Below are 19326 nucleotides of genomic sequence, written 5' to 3'. Positions count from 1 at the left end.
AAAGGTGGGGGCGGGGACAGCCCCCTGTTAATGTCAGAAGAGAAGGTGGAAAGCATAATATAGTAAAGCAGACAGATTTTGGTTCTGGGGGTAGATGCTTGAGAAAATCCAGGGGGTACTCCTGAGGCCTGATCCCACCTTTGCGTTTTGTCAGGCCCCCTTCCTCATGACCTTTGCCACGGGCGGGATTCCCCATGCTGGCTCCCGGCAGGGAGGTGATGGGTTTTGTGTTTGAGAGCATTAATCCCTGCTTGGGTAAAAAGCTAACTGATTGAAAGAAACTGAACTAACCCACTTCTTTATGCATCACCTTTATTAGTTGCAACCCCAAGTTTTCCTTAAAACAGTAATATTTCACTTCTTCTACTTTATATCCATTGAAGGCATCCCACCGTACTGCAGAATTACCCATATGCAGTTAAGCACTGCATCTGTGCACTTGGATTTTGTTAACATGGATAGAAATGATTAGATCACCTCACTGAGAAAAGATTTTCCTCTGACATCTTGTTCCCCCTTGGTTTTCTTGACAAGAGTTTGAGCGAAGGGTTATTTCAAAGGTTGATTCTTTCTCCTTTCACAACGCACCCTCGAAATGTCCAAATATCCTGCAAATAATACCAAACACAATGAGTTTCTGGGAACTTGGATTTGCCTAATCACCGTAAGACAAAGATTCCTGGCATCTACAAATGGTTAAATAGGAGGGAAAAAACAGCCCTCCTCAGTAGTCATAAATTAGTAAATAAAAACCACATTCTGCGACTCCAATTAATTTACTTGCCAGCATCTAAAATTATGTTTCATAAGCAGGACAGTGGGACAATGAGTGCCCACTCTGTCAGTTTTTCTTTCCTTGGTGCTTGTGTTGATTACAGGTGTTGGAAATGGCTGTTATGTTTGGTCACAATACAGTTTAGTACCCAAGCTCCTGCTGTTGTTGATGATATTTGCCTGCCCCATTCTGGGTGATCTGCTCCTGAAAATGATGTCCTAGGCTATTGGATTGGTTTTTTCTTCTTTTTTCCTAATAAGACAATTCAGACTTTTTTGCTTATTTTTTAGCAAACAGCTAGGTATGATGGGAAGAACAATTTTAGAATTGGACCTCTGAAATCCCTGTCACATACATAACTGAAGCCTGTCTCTTGAACTTTCCCTTTTCTCATTAAGAGCATGGAACTATCTCAACTGCTCCATTGAGTTTTGGTGAAGAAAAGGGACAGGAATGTGTTTTGTGCTTGCAAAGAACTCTATAGCAGAAGGTAGTATTCTTCTAAATAAACTCGATATAAACTATAGCTGAGAGAGTCATGAAAAGAAATACAGGAACCTACTGATTTAGTACAACTCTGACAGACCTCAAACAGAATATATATATATATTTTTTTTCCTGTCTTAAAATTCTGTTTGCTGGATGAAAGCCCCAACTGGCAAAATACATTGCCTTTGTAGAACATTTAAGTGCTGGACAATGGAAGAAGGCAAGACCTTCCAGAAGGTGCAAATGTCAGGCCAGAGCATCTTCAGATACAGGGATACATTCAGAGATTCTAGAAAGTAAAGGGGTTAAGATGGAGACTCTTGAGCTGGAAAGTTGTTTCAGAAGATAACACCTTGCCATTGGTGTGCGAGGCTCTTCAAAGTACTGAGAGGCCCTGAGTTGTTATTACACTCAGTCTTCTTGGGGGTCATGTCACCCTAAAATAGATGATGCATTTATGATTATGTGGAAAATTCTGAAAGAGATGGGAATACCAGACCACCTGACCTGCCTCTTGAGAAACCTATATGTAGGTCAGGAAGCAACAGTTAGAACTGGACATAGAACAACAGACTGGTTCCAAATGGAAAAGGAGTATGTCAAGGCTGTATATTGTCACCCTGCTTATTTAACTTATATGCAGAGTACATCATGAGAAACGCTGGGCTGGAAGAAGCACAGCTGGAATCAAGATTGCCGGGAGAACTATTGATAACCATAGATATGCAGATGACACTATCCTTATGGCAGAAAGTGAAGAGGAACTAAAAAGCCTCTTGATGAAAGTGAAAGAGGAGAGCGAAAAAGTTGGCTTAAACTCAACACTCAGAAAACTAAGATCATGGCATCACTGGTCCCATCACTTCATGGGAAATAGATGGGGAAACAGTGTCAGACTTTATTTGGGGGGGCTCCAAAATCACTGCAGATGGTGACTGCAGCCATGAAATAAAAAGATGCTTACTCCTTGGAAGGATAGTTATGACCAACCTAGATAGCATATTCAAAAGCAGAGACATTACTTTGCCAACAAAGGTCCATCTAGTCAAGACTATGGTTTTTCCAGTGGTCATATATGGATGTGAGAGTTGGACTGTGAAGAAAGCTGAGTGCCGAAGAATTAATGCATTTGAACTGTGGTGTTGGAGAAGACTTGAGAGTCCCTTGGACTGCAAGGAGATCCAACCAGTCCATCCTAAAGGAGATCAGTCCTGGGTGTTCATTGGAAGGACTGATGCTGAAGCTGAAACTTCAATAGTTTGGCCACCTCATACGAAGAGTTGACTCATTGGAAAAGACCCTGATGCTGGGAGGGATTGGGGGCAGGAGGAGAAGGGGACAACAGAGGATGAGATGGCTGGATGGCATCACTGACTCAATAGACATGAGTTTGGGTGAACTCCGGGAGTTGGTGATGGACAGGGAGGCCTGGCGTGCTGTGGTTCATGGGGTCGCAAAGAGTCAGATACAACTGAGCAACTGAACTGAACTGAACTGAACTGCAGGCACATTTACCAAATAGGGTCAGCTTCTTGGTTCAAGGCCTAAAATATAATCATCTACAATGCAAATAAGTTTGTTTATTTGCCTTGACTGCTAATTTGTTATTGATCAGCAACAGCATGGAATGTTCACTAGTTAAAAATAAATGATCTACAGTGAGGTGTATTAATTAGGCAGGCATATGAAATACTCTCTTACACCGCTATAAGAACCATCGGTGATCTCCCATCTCTGCTACATGCAGGCTTTCCTTTAACTCCCAATGCAAACTGACCCAAACAAACACTTGCTTGAGAATTGCTTTCTGAGAGTCTTACTGGAATTCCACATACATACATACTCTCTTCTTAACAAATAAAGGAGGCTTAATGATTGTCAGCCCAAACCTTTAACATCTGTGCATTCAGAAGGTCACTTTGTCCTCCATTTCCTCACCTGTGATTGTGCTATTTCCTCTCATACCTGTCTGTTTCGGAAAATGATGGCCTGCATACAACAGGATAGCCCTTAGACTTACAGAATCCATGTCCCCCACACTAGGGAAACAAATAGTACAAACAAGCCCCACTGTCATTCCAGGACGTTTCAGCGATGTTTCTGAAACAAGCTGTAAACCCAAGCACTTTATATTTTCAAACTGAATCAGGTAGGAGAAGTATTAAACATCTGAAGAAAAGAAAAAAAAGAGATCTTTACCTTGTCATTTCATACAGACATACCTTCAGGCTGGCGTTTTTCAGCCCATAGATTTTACAGAATACCTCTTCCATTTCCTTTCCAACATTTTCCTGATTAGTGCCCTTCAGATCAATGTAGTGACAGTTGGCATCAGCAAAATGGCATGAAATTGTCTGGAAAGTGACTCATGTTAGAACGAAAAAAAAAAACACCTCATTAACACCATCAGTCAAGCGATGAGGCATCTTTCAGAAAGTTCTGTCAGTGAGCATTTGATTTCTAGATTGAATGCTATTCCCATGTGTCTTAAATCAGTCTCTCGATGACTCTTTTCTTTTTTCTTCCAGCTAAAGGCTAATTGAGAACTTGTAAGACATTTTTAACTGTGTAATTTATTATCCAAAGATATATACGGGGCAGGGAACAGAATTATGTAAGGAAGAAGTCTAAATTTTTAGCATTTGATTTTTCTAATAAGTGAATATTGCCAAGTGCTACTAAGGAATGTATTGCAGGGTTTCTCATCAACTCAGTTACAGAAGTTAGTGGAGTTTGTAATGAGTCGGTATTTCAATGGCCACAGATGATGGGGGAAGAAAAACTGAAAAGAACTTGCAAGGGAAAATAATACGCAGACACCCCTCTCCAGTCCAAAGCACAGTTCCAGTCTGATAGCATTCACATAAAATACTCATCTTGTTTCCTTTTGAAGGTAAGATGGAAGTTATTTGGTTCTCCCCAGTCTCAAAGGACTTATCAACAGATCTAACTTGCAAGGTGATAGTTAAAACTCACCTTCCTTGTCACAAGTTAGTTGTCTTAGGGTGACTGCACCCATCAGATCTTCCTACTTCCTACAAATTTCTAGGCAGTTGAGTCATGAACTTTATTTCCTATGGAAACCCTAGTGCTATACTAAGTCATTTTGTAGCCTGAGGCAAAAGAGAAGAAATGTACACTCCTACCTGTATGCTTTTATGTATTTTTTAATAGTTAGCATTTTCCAAAACAAAGCAGTTAAAAATATTGAAAAATTACAAAGTTAACATATTAAAACACACAATTTCCAGCATAGTGCCTGTAACACCCCCCCCCCCCCACCCCCGCCATTTGCACTGTTCTGAGTGTCATGGTAGTGGAGGGTCTGACCTTGTTTCATTTGAGATTGTGCTCAGTGTGGAATTTTTTGTTTTCTGCGTTGAGTCTTAGTGCAGCATGTGGAATCTTCATTGCCGTGCACAGCCTCTCTAGTTGTAGCACAAGAGCTTAGTTGTTCTTAGGCATGTCAGATCTTAGTTCCCCAACTAGGGACTGAACCAACCAACTTCCCCCAAATTGCAATGTGAATTTGTAACCACTGGATCACCAGGTAAGTGCCTCACCATGGGCTTTTTGGCATTAATGTTTCTTTATTTTAAATAAGACATTAAAATATTATTTAATTGGATCACTGAGTTTCTTTTAGCCTCCAAGAGAACTGCCTTCTTGCCTCATGCTCGTCTCAGTCCTGTTGAGCCTGGTGGATGTCTGAATGAATGGAGGATGAAATCTGACTAAGGATTAGTCGGGGCTGACTAACCCTCAGCCACAGGGAGACAAGAGGGCTGTTGTGATAAACTGGAAGCCTTGACTCAGCCCCAAAGAAGACACCAATATTTAGTATCAACAGCCATGTCATCCTAGGGAAATGTGAGCCCAGAGTATCATCAGATCTGCTGAATTTTAGAGAAGCAAGAAATCTGGGAACTTATGAGAAATTCTGTCAGTTTTTAATGTAAGCACTGATCTCATAAACCTGAAAACACTCTGAGGCTAAGGAGTGAAAAATATGGCCATATCTGATTTCTGGGTGGCCAATTCACACCTTCCTTTCCAATCAATAATATTTTAACCAATAGAAATAATATTACAGACATTCCCCTTATATGAGCTGTATACCTTCCAAATGTTATTATTTGGTATGTATGTCTGCCTTTGTCTTTTCCTCTGAAAACATGCTGTCAGTTGCCAAGTAACTAAGCTCTCTGTCTGGAGAAATTCCATGAATGTTCACTAGTGATGGCATCCTAAGGTCATCTGACTTCTTACTGCTGTAAGCAACAAAGCACAAGGGAGACAAATATATTTACTGGTAAATACACCAGACTAAAGGGCAACTGAGTGAAAAGTTACAAATCCTTTAACTTTTCATGTATCGGGATACTTTTCTTCCTCATGCATTCATCTTCAAACAGTGCTGTGATGTGAATGTGTACCTTCCAGAATCCTTGACTTTTGTTCTGACCAGATCCATGGATGAGCAAAGGGTGAAAGAAGACGGTGTCTCCCTTCTCCATTACCAAGTGCACCCAGCCATTGTTTTTGTCATAGTCCTGGATCCTGTGGAACATGATGTTGACTCCTCCCTAAAGTCACAAGAGAAGCCAAGTCCAAAAGTGAAGAAGCCAAGAATTAAAACTCTTATCAAGGACTCATCAGGGAAAACAAAGCTTCTCTAAGTTCTTCCAAGAGAAACAGACAAATAAGTTAGATTTTTAAAAAATTATTTATACCAAACTTCTCAGTTGACTGGTTTTAGAAAACCATGAGTTGTTAAAATCAGAGATATTTTAGACTGGATGAAAAATTTGGAATTGCCACCTACTGTTCATTACTGAATGATAACTGAAGACCCAGATCAGCTTTACATTTTGTGGGAATGCAGGAGATCATCTTTCCTGGTAAACCCATGCTCATTCTTTCCCAGCATGCTCTTCTCCTCACCTGGAACTTGCATCATTCACTCCTCTTACTCAGAAGTATCTCTTGAGAAGCTAACTCAGAGAGAGGCTCGTCTTCCCAAATAGGAGAGAGAAAGTACTCAGTATTTCTGAGCTCAAAACCCACTCATGTTACATTTAGAGTAAAGAAAGAAAGTAAATTAAAATGTTACATTTAAAAATTATTTCAACCCCTGTTTTTCAAAGTCACTGCACACAAAGAAAAAAACCCACAACTTTGTTTTCAAATTATTTTCAAAGTTAATTATTGTATTAGCTAATGGTTATATCTTTTATGAAAAAACCTAAAATGAGAAGCTTGCAAGCCCTTATGGGTCTTGGGCAGTCTCCCATTTCCTTTCCTAAGACTATCCCAAACCCAAATTCCTTTGGGGGAATGACTACTTCCCGATTGTACTGTGGTGAGTCTTTGCCTCTTTCCCAGAGTAGATATTTGAGCAAGACAACTCCATCCAATCTCCCATTGCAGCACTTAGCACTAAGCCTCAGTGAAGAAATTCTAACTAATTAGCACAGAAGTCCTGGAGTGTGTGTGTGTGTGTGTGTGTGTGTGTGTGTATTTGGCTGAGTGGCTTGTCAGATCTTAGTCCCTAACCAGGGACTGAACCTGCACATTTCACAGTGAAAGCTTGGATTCCTAAGCACTAGACTACCAGGGAAGTTCCAATATTCTTAACATCCTGCAGAACCATGTGCATTCTGTCTGCCTTAATAAAAGGTGCTCTTCCATCCTGACCATCATTATGGGATTTTGAGACCTTATTGCCTTACATCTAAAACACTAATTAAGAGTCTACTCTCTTGTTTCTCTGCCTCTGGACTCCTACACCTGAAATACATATACTGTGCCAGACCGCAAGGTTATTGCCCTTGAAAAAATGACTTGATCTCCTCAATCATGGGGTCAATCAAAGGATTGACCAGCTAAATTGATAAACCATGGAACAGCCACTTAATGGAATGCTGCTCAGTCCTCCCCAGAGCCTCTCTCTGCTGGTCTCTCCAGGTGGAAGCAGATGATCCCTCTTCTTCACTGAGAGAGCAACCGGTCAGTGTGTAAGACTTGGCACACACATCTGGTGTCACTGTGTTTGTGTCTTATCTCTGCAGTTAGGCTTTATAATCTCAGATCTTTTATAGCATCACCAAAGTCCACCACTTTGGTTGGCCTTCAAGCACTTGTTGAAAGAATGGAGGTGATCATTTTATCTGACATCATGGAATTTTCCCTAATTCTTGTTTTACATCCCAGAACAATGTTTCTCTAAGAAAGGAAATGTCATCTTACTGGTAAAGCTCCTTATGTGTGTGTGTGTGTGCTGAGTCACTTCAGTCATGTCTGACTCTTTGCAACCCTATAGACTGTAGCCTGCTAAACTCCTCTGTCCATGGGATTCTCCAGGCAAGAATATGAGTACTGCTTTGAAATCAAAACAATCAAATCTGATCAAAACTCAGCCATCTAGCAGACTTACCTCCCATTGGAGATAATCATGGAGTTTCAAGGGGCATCTGTGTGTCCCTGGCAGCACAGCCAGACAGCCATTGTTCCGGTCAATGTGCTCCATGGCTGTCCAGGCACAAACGATGCTATTGCTGGGCCTGAAGGGGAAATAGTGCAGATTCTGGTGCAAGGGATGACGGGATGTCTTCTTGCCTGAAACAGAATTTGTTGTTAAATAAACTCAAGTCTCAGAATTCTTCTCTGCCTAAAAAACTTGAACAATGACCTATCTTTGCAAAACCAAACAGATGAGACAATGCTGAAAAAAAACAGCCTCTAGAGATAAGCACCAAATTAGAAGACTGAATCAGCACAATTACTCGATCCTCTAATTCTTTCTGAATTTTTGGTAGCTGAGGACTACTTACACTGTTTTCTAGTAATCTGTACATATGTCATCATCTCTGTTGTGCCTTATACTTTCCTAACTCTGGTTTGGGCATAGAGCTTAGTGTACCCAAAACAGGTTGACTAATTAAAGAGAGTGGTCAAATCTGAGATCCTATGACAGCTTTCTAAGTGACTGATATAAAAAGATGATTCATTAATTAACTAAATAAATAGAAAGACTCTCAAGAGGTTTCCCCCACCAAACTAGAACCATTTGCTGTACAATCACCGTGGAGAACCAGAGATACTACACCCACATTCACATTCTCCCCTAGAATTGCCTTCTGAACGTGGTTCCCCCAGGCCAGGCGATCTCTTCACGCAGGACACCCAGGGAGGGAAAGGCCTGGTGATGTTAGGCTACAGGCTTAGCACATAAGCCTCTCTTGGAGAGGACAGAAACATATTAGAACTGTATCAAAGATCTCTAATGGCTGATTTCCTACCACTGATACAGCTGAATTTCTCTGTGTGGCCCAAGAGCCATCTGCATTAGCATCTCTGAGTATGGTTAATAAAAAGCAGATTCCTAGATTCTATTTTCTGAATCAGTCTCTTTAGGAGGGAGGGCTTAGAAGCTAGATTTTATCAAGCACAGGGAATTTTAAGAATAGCTATGGTATGTGATATATAAGTTCACTTTTAAATTTGTTAGTAATAATACTTTCTTCAGATCAAGAAGGCAAAGTCCACACTCTCATGCATGGGTAAGAGTGGGTAACAAAGCTTAGCGATGTTGAATATCAAGAGCCTAAGGGGTAGAGTGACAGTCATGTTTTATTAAACTGTATCTTCTAGAAGCCACTTGTCTATAGTCCCAGCAATAACCTTACAGTTAACATCGACATCACTATTATACTTCAGTGTTGTTATGATGTAAACATTATTATGACTTAAAGTATATACATTCATTTATGCAAAGTTTAGCAGTTGTGCCTTTGCTATTTGTTAGGACATCAACCTTAGATACTTTAATTAAAAATTTTCTTTTTTTGTTTGCTTATATTGTTTTGTTTTTGCTTTCCTTTTACAATTAAGAACTCTTACCAGAATCTGGAGGTTTATTTATCAGCATTGTATGCATGGCCATAATATTGGGTCCAGTGAAGCACTCCATATATTTCAGAATCTAAGGGAAAAGGAGGGAAAAAGTTCATGGGAAGTCAGATGCACAAGCATGCAGCACAAGGTACATCTATCTACACTAGAACCCAGTTGGCAGTCATTTAAATCAATCAGTATCTCACAACCTTGCAAATAAACCATGGAAAGGTCAGCAGCTGGAAATCACTGGAAATTTACAACACACTGAATTAAACAGGTTTTTTGGAACTAGCTAGAAACATAAGTGCTTCTTCTACAAGAGACTTGCATTTCTGTGAAACACCACATGCAAAAGGCAGTAATAACCCTTCTTTGCACTAAACTGTTGGCAGTTGCCCCTGAGAAGGCAGCTTCCTTTTCCTTCACAGAGACTCTTGTAAGAGGGACCTGAAAAGGTCCCAACAGGTTTGCAGCTGTCATGAATCACTATGAGGGAAGGAGAACAGGCACTCAGAGGGTGCTTCACAATCAACGTGGTCATTAATTCAACAACTCTTCCTGAGTCTCTGAACCAGGCAGAGTGACAGCAGTTGGGGACACAACAGTGAACAAAATAACCAGGTTGCTGCCTTCATTGAGTTTATACACTGGTGGGAAGAAAGATGTTAAACGTGTAATAACATGGGCTGCTGAGGTTGAAGCTCAGCTATGAGAAATAAGCTGCAGTGGGCGCATCAGACCCCCTAGAAAGGACTCTACATTGCATGCCTCCACCAGCTAGGGGCTCTCTGTCTACATTATCTTGGTGAAGCCTCACAAGAATCCCTGAAAATTAATATCCACTTTATCCACTAATAAATCCTTTGAAATGAAAACCCCCAAGAATAAGATGCCCAAGTTGGCAGAGCCAGTTAAATGAAAAAGATGATATTCAAACTCTAATTCCGCCTGACTCCAAAGGTGGGGGGGCAGGGCGGGGAAGCACATTTTATAGCTTTCTCACTTTTTAATCTCCTGTATATAAGGAATATAGGGAATTTGAGTATGAGACACTTGAAATGTTACAAAATTCCCAGGAGTCAGGTCTAGATGCCTGTTTTTTTAATAAGGCATTTGTTTTGTCATTTTGTGGATCTATCAAAATATGACCAAAAAAACTGCTATTTTCTTTTTTTTGAATTTTGACTGGGGTATAGTTGATTTATAATGTTGTGTTAGTTTCAGGTGTACAGAAAAGTGAATCTGTTATACCCACATTTTTTAAGATTCTTTTCCCATAGAAGTCATTTCAAAGTATTGAGTAGAGGTCCCTGTGCTATACAGTAGTCATTATTAGTTGTCTATTTTATAAGCAGTTTGTATATGTGTCAATCCCAATCTTCTAACCTACCCTTCCTAGACTATTATTTGCTAAACCATCATCATTCAGAAGCCATCCTCAGCTTTTCTGTTCTGCTATGCAGAACTGCCCAAATACATTAAGTCTTTATTCTCCCTAAGTCTTATCTGAGTCTTATCCTGATTAGTAATGTTCTTGAAATCTTGTGCTGGTTCATCTTTCCAATACAGACTAAAATAAATACCTAGGTATTAGAAGAATGTCTACCTCCTAAAAATCATTGGATGAACCACCAGACACATGGTTCACAAGTTACAGAGGTAGGAACATCCCAACAGAGCTTCATCTACCACACATTGCCTGTGATTTCATGTTTTTTTATCCTGGTCCACTCACATAGCCTCTATTTCCGTAACAGGACTTGAGGTTGGGAAAAATATATGACTTGGAGGGGTCACTTCCCCTTCCATTCCCAACATAAGGGGCCAGACCTCCCAGGTGGCTCAGCTGTGCAGTCTGTCTTCATGAATCAGGCTTCCTAACAGCACTTGGGGTTATAAGTTCTAGTAATGTCCTTTAAAACCATATAAATAAATGGTTATTTATTATTTACAGTCATGAACCATAGTACATATATGCAATGGAACACTGTGCAATAGATTATGAAATATAAAGTAGATCCATAGATACCAATAGGGAAAGACATCTCATATGTATGTACTACCAGTGGAAAAAAACAGGTGACAAGCAGGATGTTCCCTGTTACAAAAAAAAGGTGGGGTTATATAAATATGCTTGATTATATGTGAAAAAATTCTAGATGAATACATGAAACTGAACAGTGAGTGGTGCTGGAGGTCAGAGAATTTGCTTTTCATTTCCTATCCTTGCATGGTATTTGGATTTTTTTTTTTGAGGGTATTAAATCTTTTATTGATTACACATGATAATGGATGATACACAAGCTTCATTCCCATCTGTAACTTTATCTGGTACCATAATTCAATTTAGATATATTGCATAGGATGTGCCAATAATCATTAATAACCAAAAAAAATATAAAAAACTCCATGACTTTGCATGGGTGACCCTTTTAATGGTGAACTCCAGGTCACAACACAGTAACTGTCAGTTCAACTACACCAAGGTTCTGAAGACAACAGCTTCTCCACCAAGCAGGTTGTAAATAAATTTCAAATGAACCTGGCATCACCCTGAAGGAATTCTAACTTCACACTGTTGGGGTAGTTTACCAAAATGGCTTCAGAGTAGACTAACTTTTCCAAAAAAAGAAAAAGACATTTACTCAGCGTCATGATCAGACTATTACATTTAGCAATCAACAGCATGGGTGCAAAAAAAAAAAAAAAAAATCTACATTAAAACCCTTTGTTGGAATGCTTTACACTTTCCACAGAACAGAAACTAAAATAACCTGTTATACAATTAGTCACAAGTACAGTCCTCGAGTTTTTTGCCCATACACATGAGTATTGTCTAAAACATGTCTTCTTTGTAGCAGCTAGGCCCTGCCACCACTGTGCTTGGCTGAGTTCAGAAATCTGTTGTAACCTGTAGCTTCCCTGTCACTTCCCTGGCTCTCCTCTCCTGCTAAGCTTTGTTTCCTGGCAGTGATTAAAACCTTCTGCCACTGCTATAGCTCCTGCTGCTGCTGGAGCCACCATAGCCACCTTGGTTTCATGGTTTGGCAAAGTATTGGCCTCCACCACCATAGGGGCCAGAACTTCTTCCTCCAAAGCTTCCTCCTTTCATGGGTCCAAAATCTGAAGACTGATTGTTGTAATTGCCAAAATCATTGTAGCTTCCGCCACCTCCAAAATTGCTTCCACTACCACCGCCAAAGCCGCCTCCGCCTCCACCGTTGTTATAGCTGTCATAGCTGCCACTCCCGCCATAGCCACTGCCCTGGTTTCCATAACCCTGTCCACCACTTCCATAGCCTCTGCTTCCTCCAGAGTAACCAGGGCCGCCTCCTCCATAACCACCGTCATTACCAAATCCATTATATCCATCCCCACTGCCACCATATCCGCCGCCACCACGGCTGCCACCAAAGCCACCTCGACCACTGAAGCTTCCTCCACGACCAAAGTTGTCACTCCCACCAAAACCCCCTCCACGACCGCCACCAAAGTTTCCAGAACCACTTCGACCTCTCTGGCTGGATGAAGCACTAGCCATCTCTTGCTTAGACAGGGCTTTTCTCACTTCACAGTTGTGGCCATTCACAGTGTGGTATTTCTGAATGACAATCTTGTCTACAGAGTCATGGTCATCAAAGGTTACAAAAGCAAAGCCTCTCTTTTTGCCACTGCCTTGGTCAGTCAAGATTCCAATTACTTCAGTTTTCCCATACTGTTCAAAATAATCTCTCAGGTGATGTTCTTCAGTGTCTTCTTTAATGCCACCAACAAAAATCTTTTTCACAGTTAAGTGGGCACCAGGTCTTTGAGAATCTTCTCTTGAGACGGCCCTCTTCGGTTCCACAAATCTTCCGTCCACCTTGTGTGGCCTCGCATTCATGGCCGCATCCACCTCCTCCACCGTGGTGTATGTGACAAACCCGAAGCCTCTGGAGCGCTTGGTGTTTGGATCCCTCATTACCACACAGTCTGTGAGCGTTCCCCATTGCTCAAAATGGCTCCTCAGACTCTCATCGGTTGTTTCAAAGCTCAGTCCTCCGATGAAGAGCTTCCGCAGCTGTTCGGGCTCTTTGGGAGACTCTGATTTAGACATGACGGCAGTGGAGGCGGGGAAGACTTCAACGATGCTTTCTCGGCGGCGTCCACGGGCAGAAAGGCTGGATATTTTTTTCAAATATGAACTATTCTTAAAGAATAATTGTTTAAAAAAAAACTAGTTTAAAAACAAACTGACACTTCTACTGACCAGATTCATAAACCAAATTGAAAAATATACGATGTACAGTAAGTAAATCTCAACACTTTGATCCCTGTGGACATGGCTGTATGCAGTATGAGAAAGGCTTTCTACTCTACCACAGAATTCCTGCTTTTCTTCAAAAACAGTAAAATTATGAGCAGGATTTCTCAGTCTTGGCACTACTGGCATTTTTGGCTGCATAATGCTTTGAGTGGGGAAGGGGCTATTCTGTACAGGGTAGCGCCCCTGGAACCAGCAGCAGCATCCAGATCTCTACCCATTAGAAATCATCATCCCTCCTGCCTGCCAACCAAAGATGTCTCCAGACAGTGCTGAATGTCTGCCTCTGATTGGGAATCACTGCTCTAGGGCTCCAGTATGAAGGGGAAAGATAACAAAAAAAAAAGAAATAATAGAAGATTTCAGAGGCAGGAATGCATATGGGCTATTAGCTTAAAGAGAAAGAAAACACAGGAAGGTCTTGAACCTCAGGAAGGGTGCAGTATCTGAAGAGTTCCAAATCTTCTTGGAAATCCTGGACCTTGGAAACCACTTTCTCACTTGGCACATATTCTGATTTTGTGATGGTGGCACCTCTCATCACGAACAATCCCAGTGGTTTCCCCTTCCTTCTGAAGATTCTTTCAAACTCATTCCTAGAAAATTCAATTGGTAAATGATGTCAGTACCATAGGCACTGAGCACCTGCCTGGCCTTCCACTTGTTCTGTGGAAAGACTCGAAGACTTGGGAGTGGTTTCTCTGCACTAAGTGGTCCTCAAGCCCCAGGTCAAATAGTTCTGATGACAGGAGGGAGAAAATGGCCAACTCAGAAGTGCCTGCCTCCAAACTGTGGAGTTGAAATTTGCTACCAAAATTCGAATATTCCTTAGTTTAGTGGACCAGTGGGGAAATATTTGTGATTTGGTTTCATCAGAACAAAATAGCAAACACTTCCCTAGTATCATATGTACCAGGCCCTGTTCAAAGAACTCTGTCTCTAGTTTACCTGTTTAGTTCTAAAAAACATTCTAGGACATAAGTACTGTTATTTTCCACATTCTGCAGATATAGAAACAGGCATGGAAAGCTTAAGGAAATTGCCCTATACCTACAACATTAACTAAAGAGACTGAGATTAAAGCCAGACACTCTGGCTCAAACCCAGGTTCTAACAAGCCACCTCCTAACAAACCTTATCCCTCAAAAATATCTGAACACACACAAGGTAATCCTACTCATAGTCCCATTGCACACACAGAATACACATTCCTGTTATATAATAAAGTGTTACTTAGCACCTAAAGCGTTGAATATCAGCATCAGACACCAAATTTTTAAGGACAAGAAATCCATTTTCTTCATAGAATTTTCTCTGTTCTGGGCTTAGAACATTATTCTCCCGAGTACACCTAAAGGAGGAAAAAAATCTCAAATAAGTCCAGTTTAAAAATCATAACCCAACATTATGTATCAAGAACCTGAGAAATGTTTGTACGCTTCCACCAATCATTTCTAAGACTTTAAGAAAACAATCTGAAATTTTTTTTAAGTTTAAAATCTAAAACAGGGGGCAGTCCTAAGGTGGTGGAAGAATAGGACGGGGAGACCACTTTCTCCCCCACAAATTCATCAAAAGAACATTTGAACGCTGAGTAAATTCTACAAAACAACTTCTGAATGCTGGCAGAGGACATCGGGCACCCAGAAAAGCAGCCCATTGTCTTCGAAAGGAGGTAGGAAAATATATAAAAGATAAAAAGAGAGACAAAAGATGTAGGGACAGAGATCCATCCCAGGAAAGGAGTCTTAAAAAAGAAGTTTCCAAACACCAGGAAACATTCTCACTGCCAAGTCTGTGGCAAGCCTTGGAACCTCAGAGAACAATATAACTGAGAGGAAAAATAAATAAATAATTAAACCCCACAGATTACATGCCCAAGGGTAACTCCCAGCGGAGAAGCAGCACAGACGCCCACATCTGCCACTAGTAAGCAGGGGCTGGGCAGGGAGGCGCCGGCTGCATTGCTTAGAGTAAGGACCAGGCCTGAGTGCCCCGAGGGCAATCTGAGGAAACTAACTTGAGATAGCAAACCAGACTGTGGGATAGCTATCCCATGAAAAGCCCTAACCTAAGACACCGCCAGGGCCACTCACAGAACAAAGGACTGAGAAGAGCTAGCCAGCTGTGGGCTGGCCCATCCCCCACCAGAGACAGGCAGGCAAGGGCAGCCAGAGCTGGAAGGGGGCAATCGCGGCCCCAGAGAGGCATCATCTACCAAACTGCAAGCAAGCTTCATTGCTAACGAAGACTTCTTGGGATTCTGGATAGTTGACATCCGCCAGGAGGGTCACAGCCAGAGATCAGCTCCCCAGAAGAGACACACAGCACACCTGAGAAGGTGTGCCAGTTGTACGCTCAGAAAACCAAGTGGCAGGGACAGGGGAGGTGATAAGTCACAGTGACCGCACTCACCAAGCACCTGGTCATCTGAGCTGCTCAGACCTGGGAAGGGCACAAAACGCAGGCCCAACAGAGTTTGCCCCTATGTGGAGTACCCGAGTACCTAAACCTGAGTGGCTTAAACCCAGGAAGTGCATACAACCCAGGGCTGGCCTCAGACAGTTCCCGGCATAGCAACCTAGAGCTCAAGCAGTGTAGACAGGGAAAGCACATACACCGTGATCGGGGGCAAACCCAATGTGGCAGATACATTGCGAGCACATGCCAGTGTTATTTGTTTGCAGTGTTTCTCCCTCCCCACAGCACGACTGAACAAGTGTCCACCACCGCGGCCTTGTGTCAGGGTGGAAATTAGACACTGAAGAGACCAGCAAACAGAAGAAGCTAAAACAAATAGAGGGAATGGCCTTTGAAGTGACAGGTACAATAGATTAAAACCCTGTAGTTAGCACCGACTACATAGGAAGGGGCCTATAGATCTTGAGAAGTTTAAGCCGGATCAAGAAACTATCTGAAAATGAACTGACTCCACACTGTCCACAACAACACCAGAGAAAGTCCTAGACATATTTTTACTATTATCATTTTTTAAATTAAAAAAAATTTTTTTTATCTTTTTAAGTCCTCTACTGCTCCTTTAATTTTCATTTTTATAACCTACTACTACTTTGCAAAAAAAAAAGACCCTATTTTTAAAACCAAACTTTATATATATTTTTTTTTTAATAATTTTTGTGACTTTTTTTCTTTAATATTGTATTTTTGAGAATCCAACCCCTACTCTAGATTTTTAATCTTTGCTTTTTGGTATTTGTTATAAATTTTGTACCTTTAAGAACTCAATATTCAGTACCCATTTTTACTTGGGAGTGAGATTACTGGCTTGACTGCTCTCTCCCCCTTTGGACTCTCCTTTTTCTCCACCAGGTCGCCTCTATCTCCTCCCTCACCCTTCTCTTCTCTACCCAACTCTGTGAATCTCTTTGGATGTTCCAGACTGTGGGGAACACTTAGGGAACTGATTACTATCTGGATCTGTCTCTCTCCTTTTGATTCCCCCCTTTATCCTCCTGGCCACCTCTGTCTCCTTCCTCCTCCTCTTCTCTGTATAATGCCGTGAACATCTCTGAGTGGTCCAGACTGTGGAGCGCACATAAGGAAGTGATTACTGGCTAGCTTGTTCTCGCCCCTTTTGATTTCCCCTCTTCTCCTCCTGGTCACCTCTATCTCCCTCCTCCCTCTTCTCTTCCCCATGTAACTCTGTGTACCTCTCTGGGTGTCCCTCACTGTGGAGAAACTTTTCATCATTAACCTAGATGTTTTATCATCGGTGCTGTATAGATGGAGAAGTCTTGAGGCTACTGTAAGACTGAAAACCAGAGGCAGGTGGCTTAAGTCAAATCCTGAGAACACCAGAGAACTCCTAACTCCAGGGAACATTAATTGATACAAGCTCATCAAATGCCTCCATACCTACACTGAAACCAAGCACCACCCAAGGACCAACAAGTTCCAGAGCAAGACATACTACGCAAATTCTCCAGCAACACAGGAACATAGCCCTGAGCTTCAAAATACAGGCTACCTAAAGTCACACCAAACCCACTGACATCTCATAACTCATTACTGGACACTGCATTGCACTCCAGAGAGAAGAAATCCAGCTCCACTCACCAGAACACTGACACAAGCTTCCCTAACCAGGAAACTTTGACAAGCCACCCATCCAACCCCACCCACAGTGAAGAAACTCCACAATAAAGAGAACTCCATGAACTGCCAGAATATGGAAAGGCCACCCAAAACACAGCAATATAAACAAGATGAAAAGACAGAGAAATACCCAGCAGGTAAAGGAACAGGGTAAATGCCCACCAAGCCAAACAAAAGAGGAAGAGAGAGGAAATCTACCTGATAAAGAATTCTGAACAATGATAGTGAAAATGATCCAAAATTGTCAAAACAATATGGAGTGACAGATAAATAGCCTGGAGACAAGGATTGAGAAGATGCAAGAAAGGTTAAACAAGGACCTAAAAGAAATAAAAAAGAGTCAATATATAATGAATAATGCAATAAATGAGATCAAAAACACTCTGGAGGGAACCAACAGTAGAATAATGGAGGCAGAAGATAGGATAGGTGTGGTAGAAGATAGAATGGTAGAAATAAATGAAACAGAGAAGAAAAAAGAAACACAAATTAAAAGAAATGAGGACAATCTGAGAGACCTCTGGGACAATGTTGAACGCTCCAGCATTCGAATCATAGGAGTCCCAGAAGAAGAAGACAAAAAGAAAGAGCATGAGAAAATACTTGAGGAGATAATAGTTGAAAACGTCCCTAAAATGGGGAAGGAAATAATCACCCAAGTCCAAAAAACCCAGAGAGTCCCAAACACGACAAACCCAAGGTGAAACACCACAAGACACATATTAATCAAATTAACAAAGATCAAACACAAAGAACAAATGTTAAAAGCAGCAAGGAAAAAACAACAAATAACACACAAGGGGATTCCCATAAGGATAACAGCTGATCTTTCAATAGGAACTCTTCAGGCCAGGAGGGAATGGCAGGACATACTTAAAATGATGAAAGAAAATAACCTACAGCCCAGATTACTGTACCCAGCAAGGATCTTATTCAAATATGAAGGAGAAATCAAAAGCTTTACGGACAAGCAAAAGCTGAGAGAATTCAGCACCACCAAACTAGCTCTCCAACAAATGCTAAAGGATCTTCTCTAGACAGGAAACACAGAAAGTGTGTATAAACTCGAACCCAAAACAAAGTAAATGGCAACAGGATCATACTTATCAATAATTACCATAAATGTAAATGAGTTGAATGCCCCAACCAAAACACAAAGGCTGGCTGGATGGATACAAAAACAAGAGTTGTCTACAAGAGACCCACCTCAAAACAAGGGGCACATACAGACTGAAAGTGAAGGGCTGGGAAAAGATATTTCATGCAAATAGAGACCAAAAGAAAGCAGGAGTAGCAATACTCGTATCAGATAACGTAGACTTTAAAACAAAGGCTGTGAAAAGAGACAAAGAAGGCCACTACATAATGATCAAAGGACAAGAACAAGATATAACAATTATAAATATATATGCACCCAACATAGGAGCACCACAATATGTAAGACAAATGCTAACAAATATGAAAGGGGAAATTAACAATAACACAATAATAGTGGGAGATTTTAATACCCCACTCACACCTATGAGTAGATCAACTAAACAGAAAATTAACAAGGAAACACAAACTCTAAATGATACAATAGACCCGTTAGACCTAATTGATATCTATAGGACATTTCACCCCAAAACAATGAATTTCACCTTTTTCTCAAGTGCACACGGAACCTTCTCCAGGATAGATCACATCCGGGGTGATAAATCTAGCCTTGGTAAATTCAAAAAAATTGAAATCATTCCAAGCATCT

The 19326-nt window shown here is 41.2% G+C and overlaps 2 protein-coding genes across 3 annotated transcripts in view; both read right to left on the bottom strand.

The window, feature by feature from the left end:
* Positions 1–407: 407 nt before the first annotated feature.
* PHYH (phytanoyl-CoA 2-hydroxylase) overlaps positions 408–19326 on the bottom strand; it is a 25049-nt gene continuing 6130 nt past the window's right edge. Inside the window, exons 4-7 of the mRNA XM_040248564.1 lie at positions 13894–14062; positions 5701–5850; positions 3487–3618; positions 408–608 (exon numbers count right to left, since the gene is read on the bottom strand). Coding sequence (XP_040104498.1) covers positions 555–608; positions 3487–3618; positions 5701–5850; positions 13894–14062 — 505 coding nt within the window. The 3' untranslated portion in view covers positions 408–554. The remainder of the gene's footprint in view (positions 609–3486; positions 3619–5700; positions 5851–13893; positions 14063–19326) is intronic.
* On the bottom strand, positions 11406–13319 carry LOC120869297 (heterogeneous nuclear ribonucleoprotein A1-like). Of its 2 annotated transcripts, XM_040248554.1 has the most exons (2): positions 12509–13319; positions 11406–12349 (listed from the first exon to the last, which is right to left on the bottom strand). In XM_040248554.1, the coding sequence occupies exons 1-2, from the start codon at positions 13257–13259 to the stop codon at positions 12201–12203; spliced, it is 900 nt and encodes a 299-aa protein (XP_040104488.1). In that variant the 5' UTR covers positions 13260–13319; the 3' UTR covers positions 11406–12200. The 2 variants fall into 2 exon arrangements, with proteins under 2 accessions (XP_040104488.1, XP_040104487.1); XM_040248553.1 differs by having other exon boundaries at positions 11406–13319.

Source organism: Oryx dammah, unplaced genomic scaffold (genome assembly GCF_014754425.2).
Source record: "Oryx dammah isolate SB20612 unplaced genomic scaffold, SCBI_Odam_1.1 HiC_scaffold_10, whole genome shotgun sequence".
Taxonomy (NCBI): Eukaryota; Metazoa; Chordata; class Mammalia; order Artiodactyla; family Bovidae; genus Oryx; species Oryx dammah.
The sequence above is the reverse complement of the archived record's forward strand: the minus strand, read 5'-3'. Positions and strand labels throughout refer to the sequence as shown.

Excerpts from the sequence above, each read along its gene's own strand:
- LOC120869297 (XM_040248553.1), bottom strand. The coding sequence starts at position 13,259 with ATGTCTAAATCAGAGTCTCCCAAAGAGCCCGAACAGCTGCGGAAGCTC.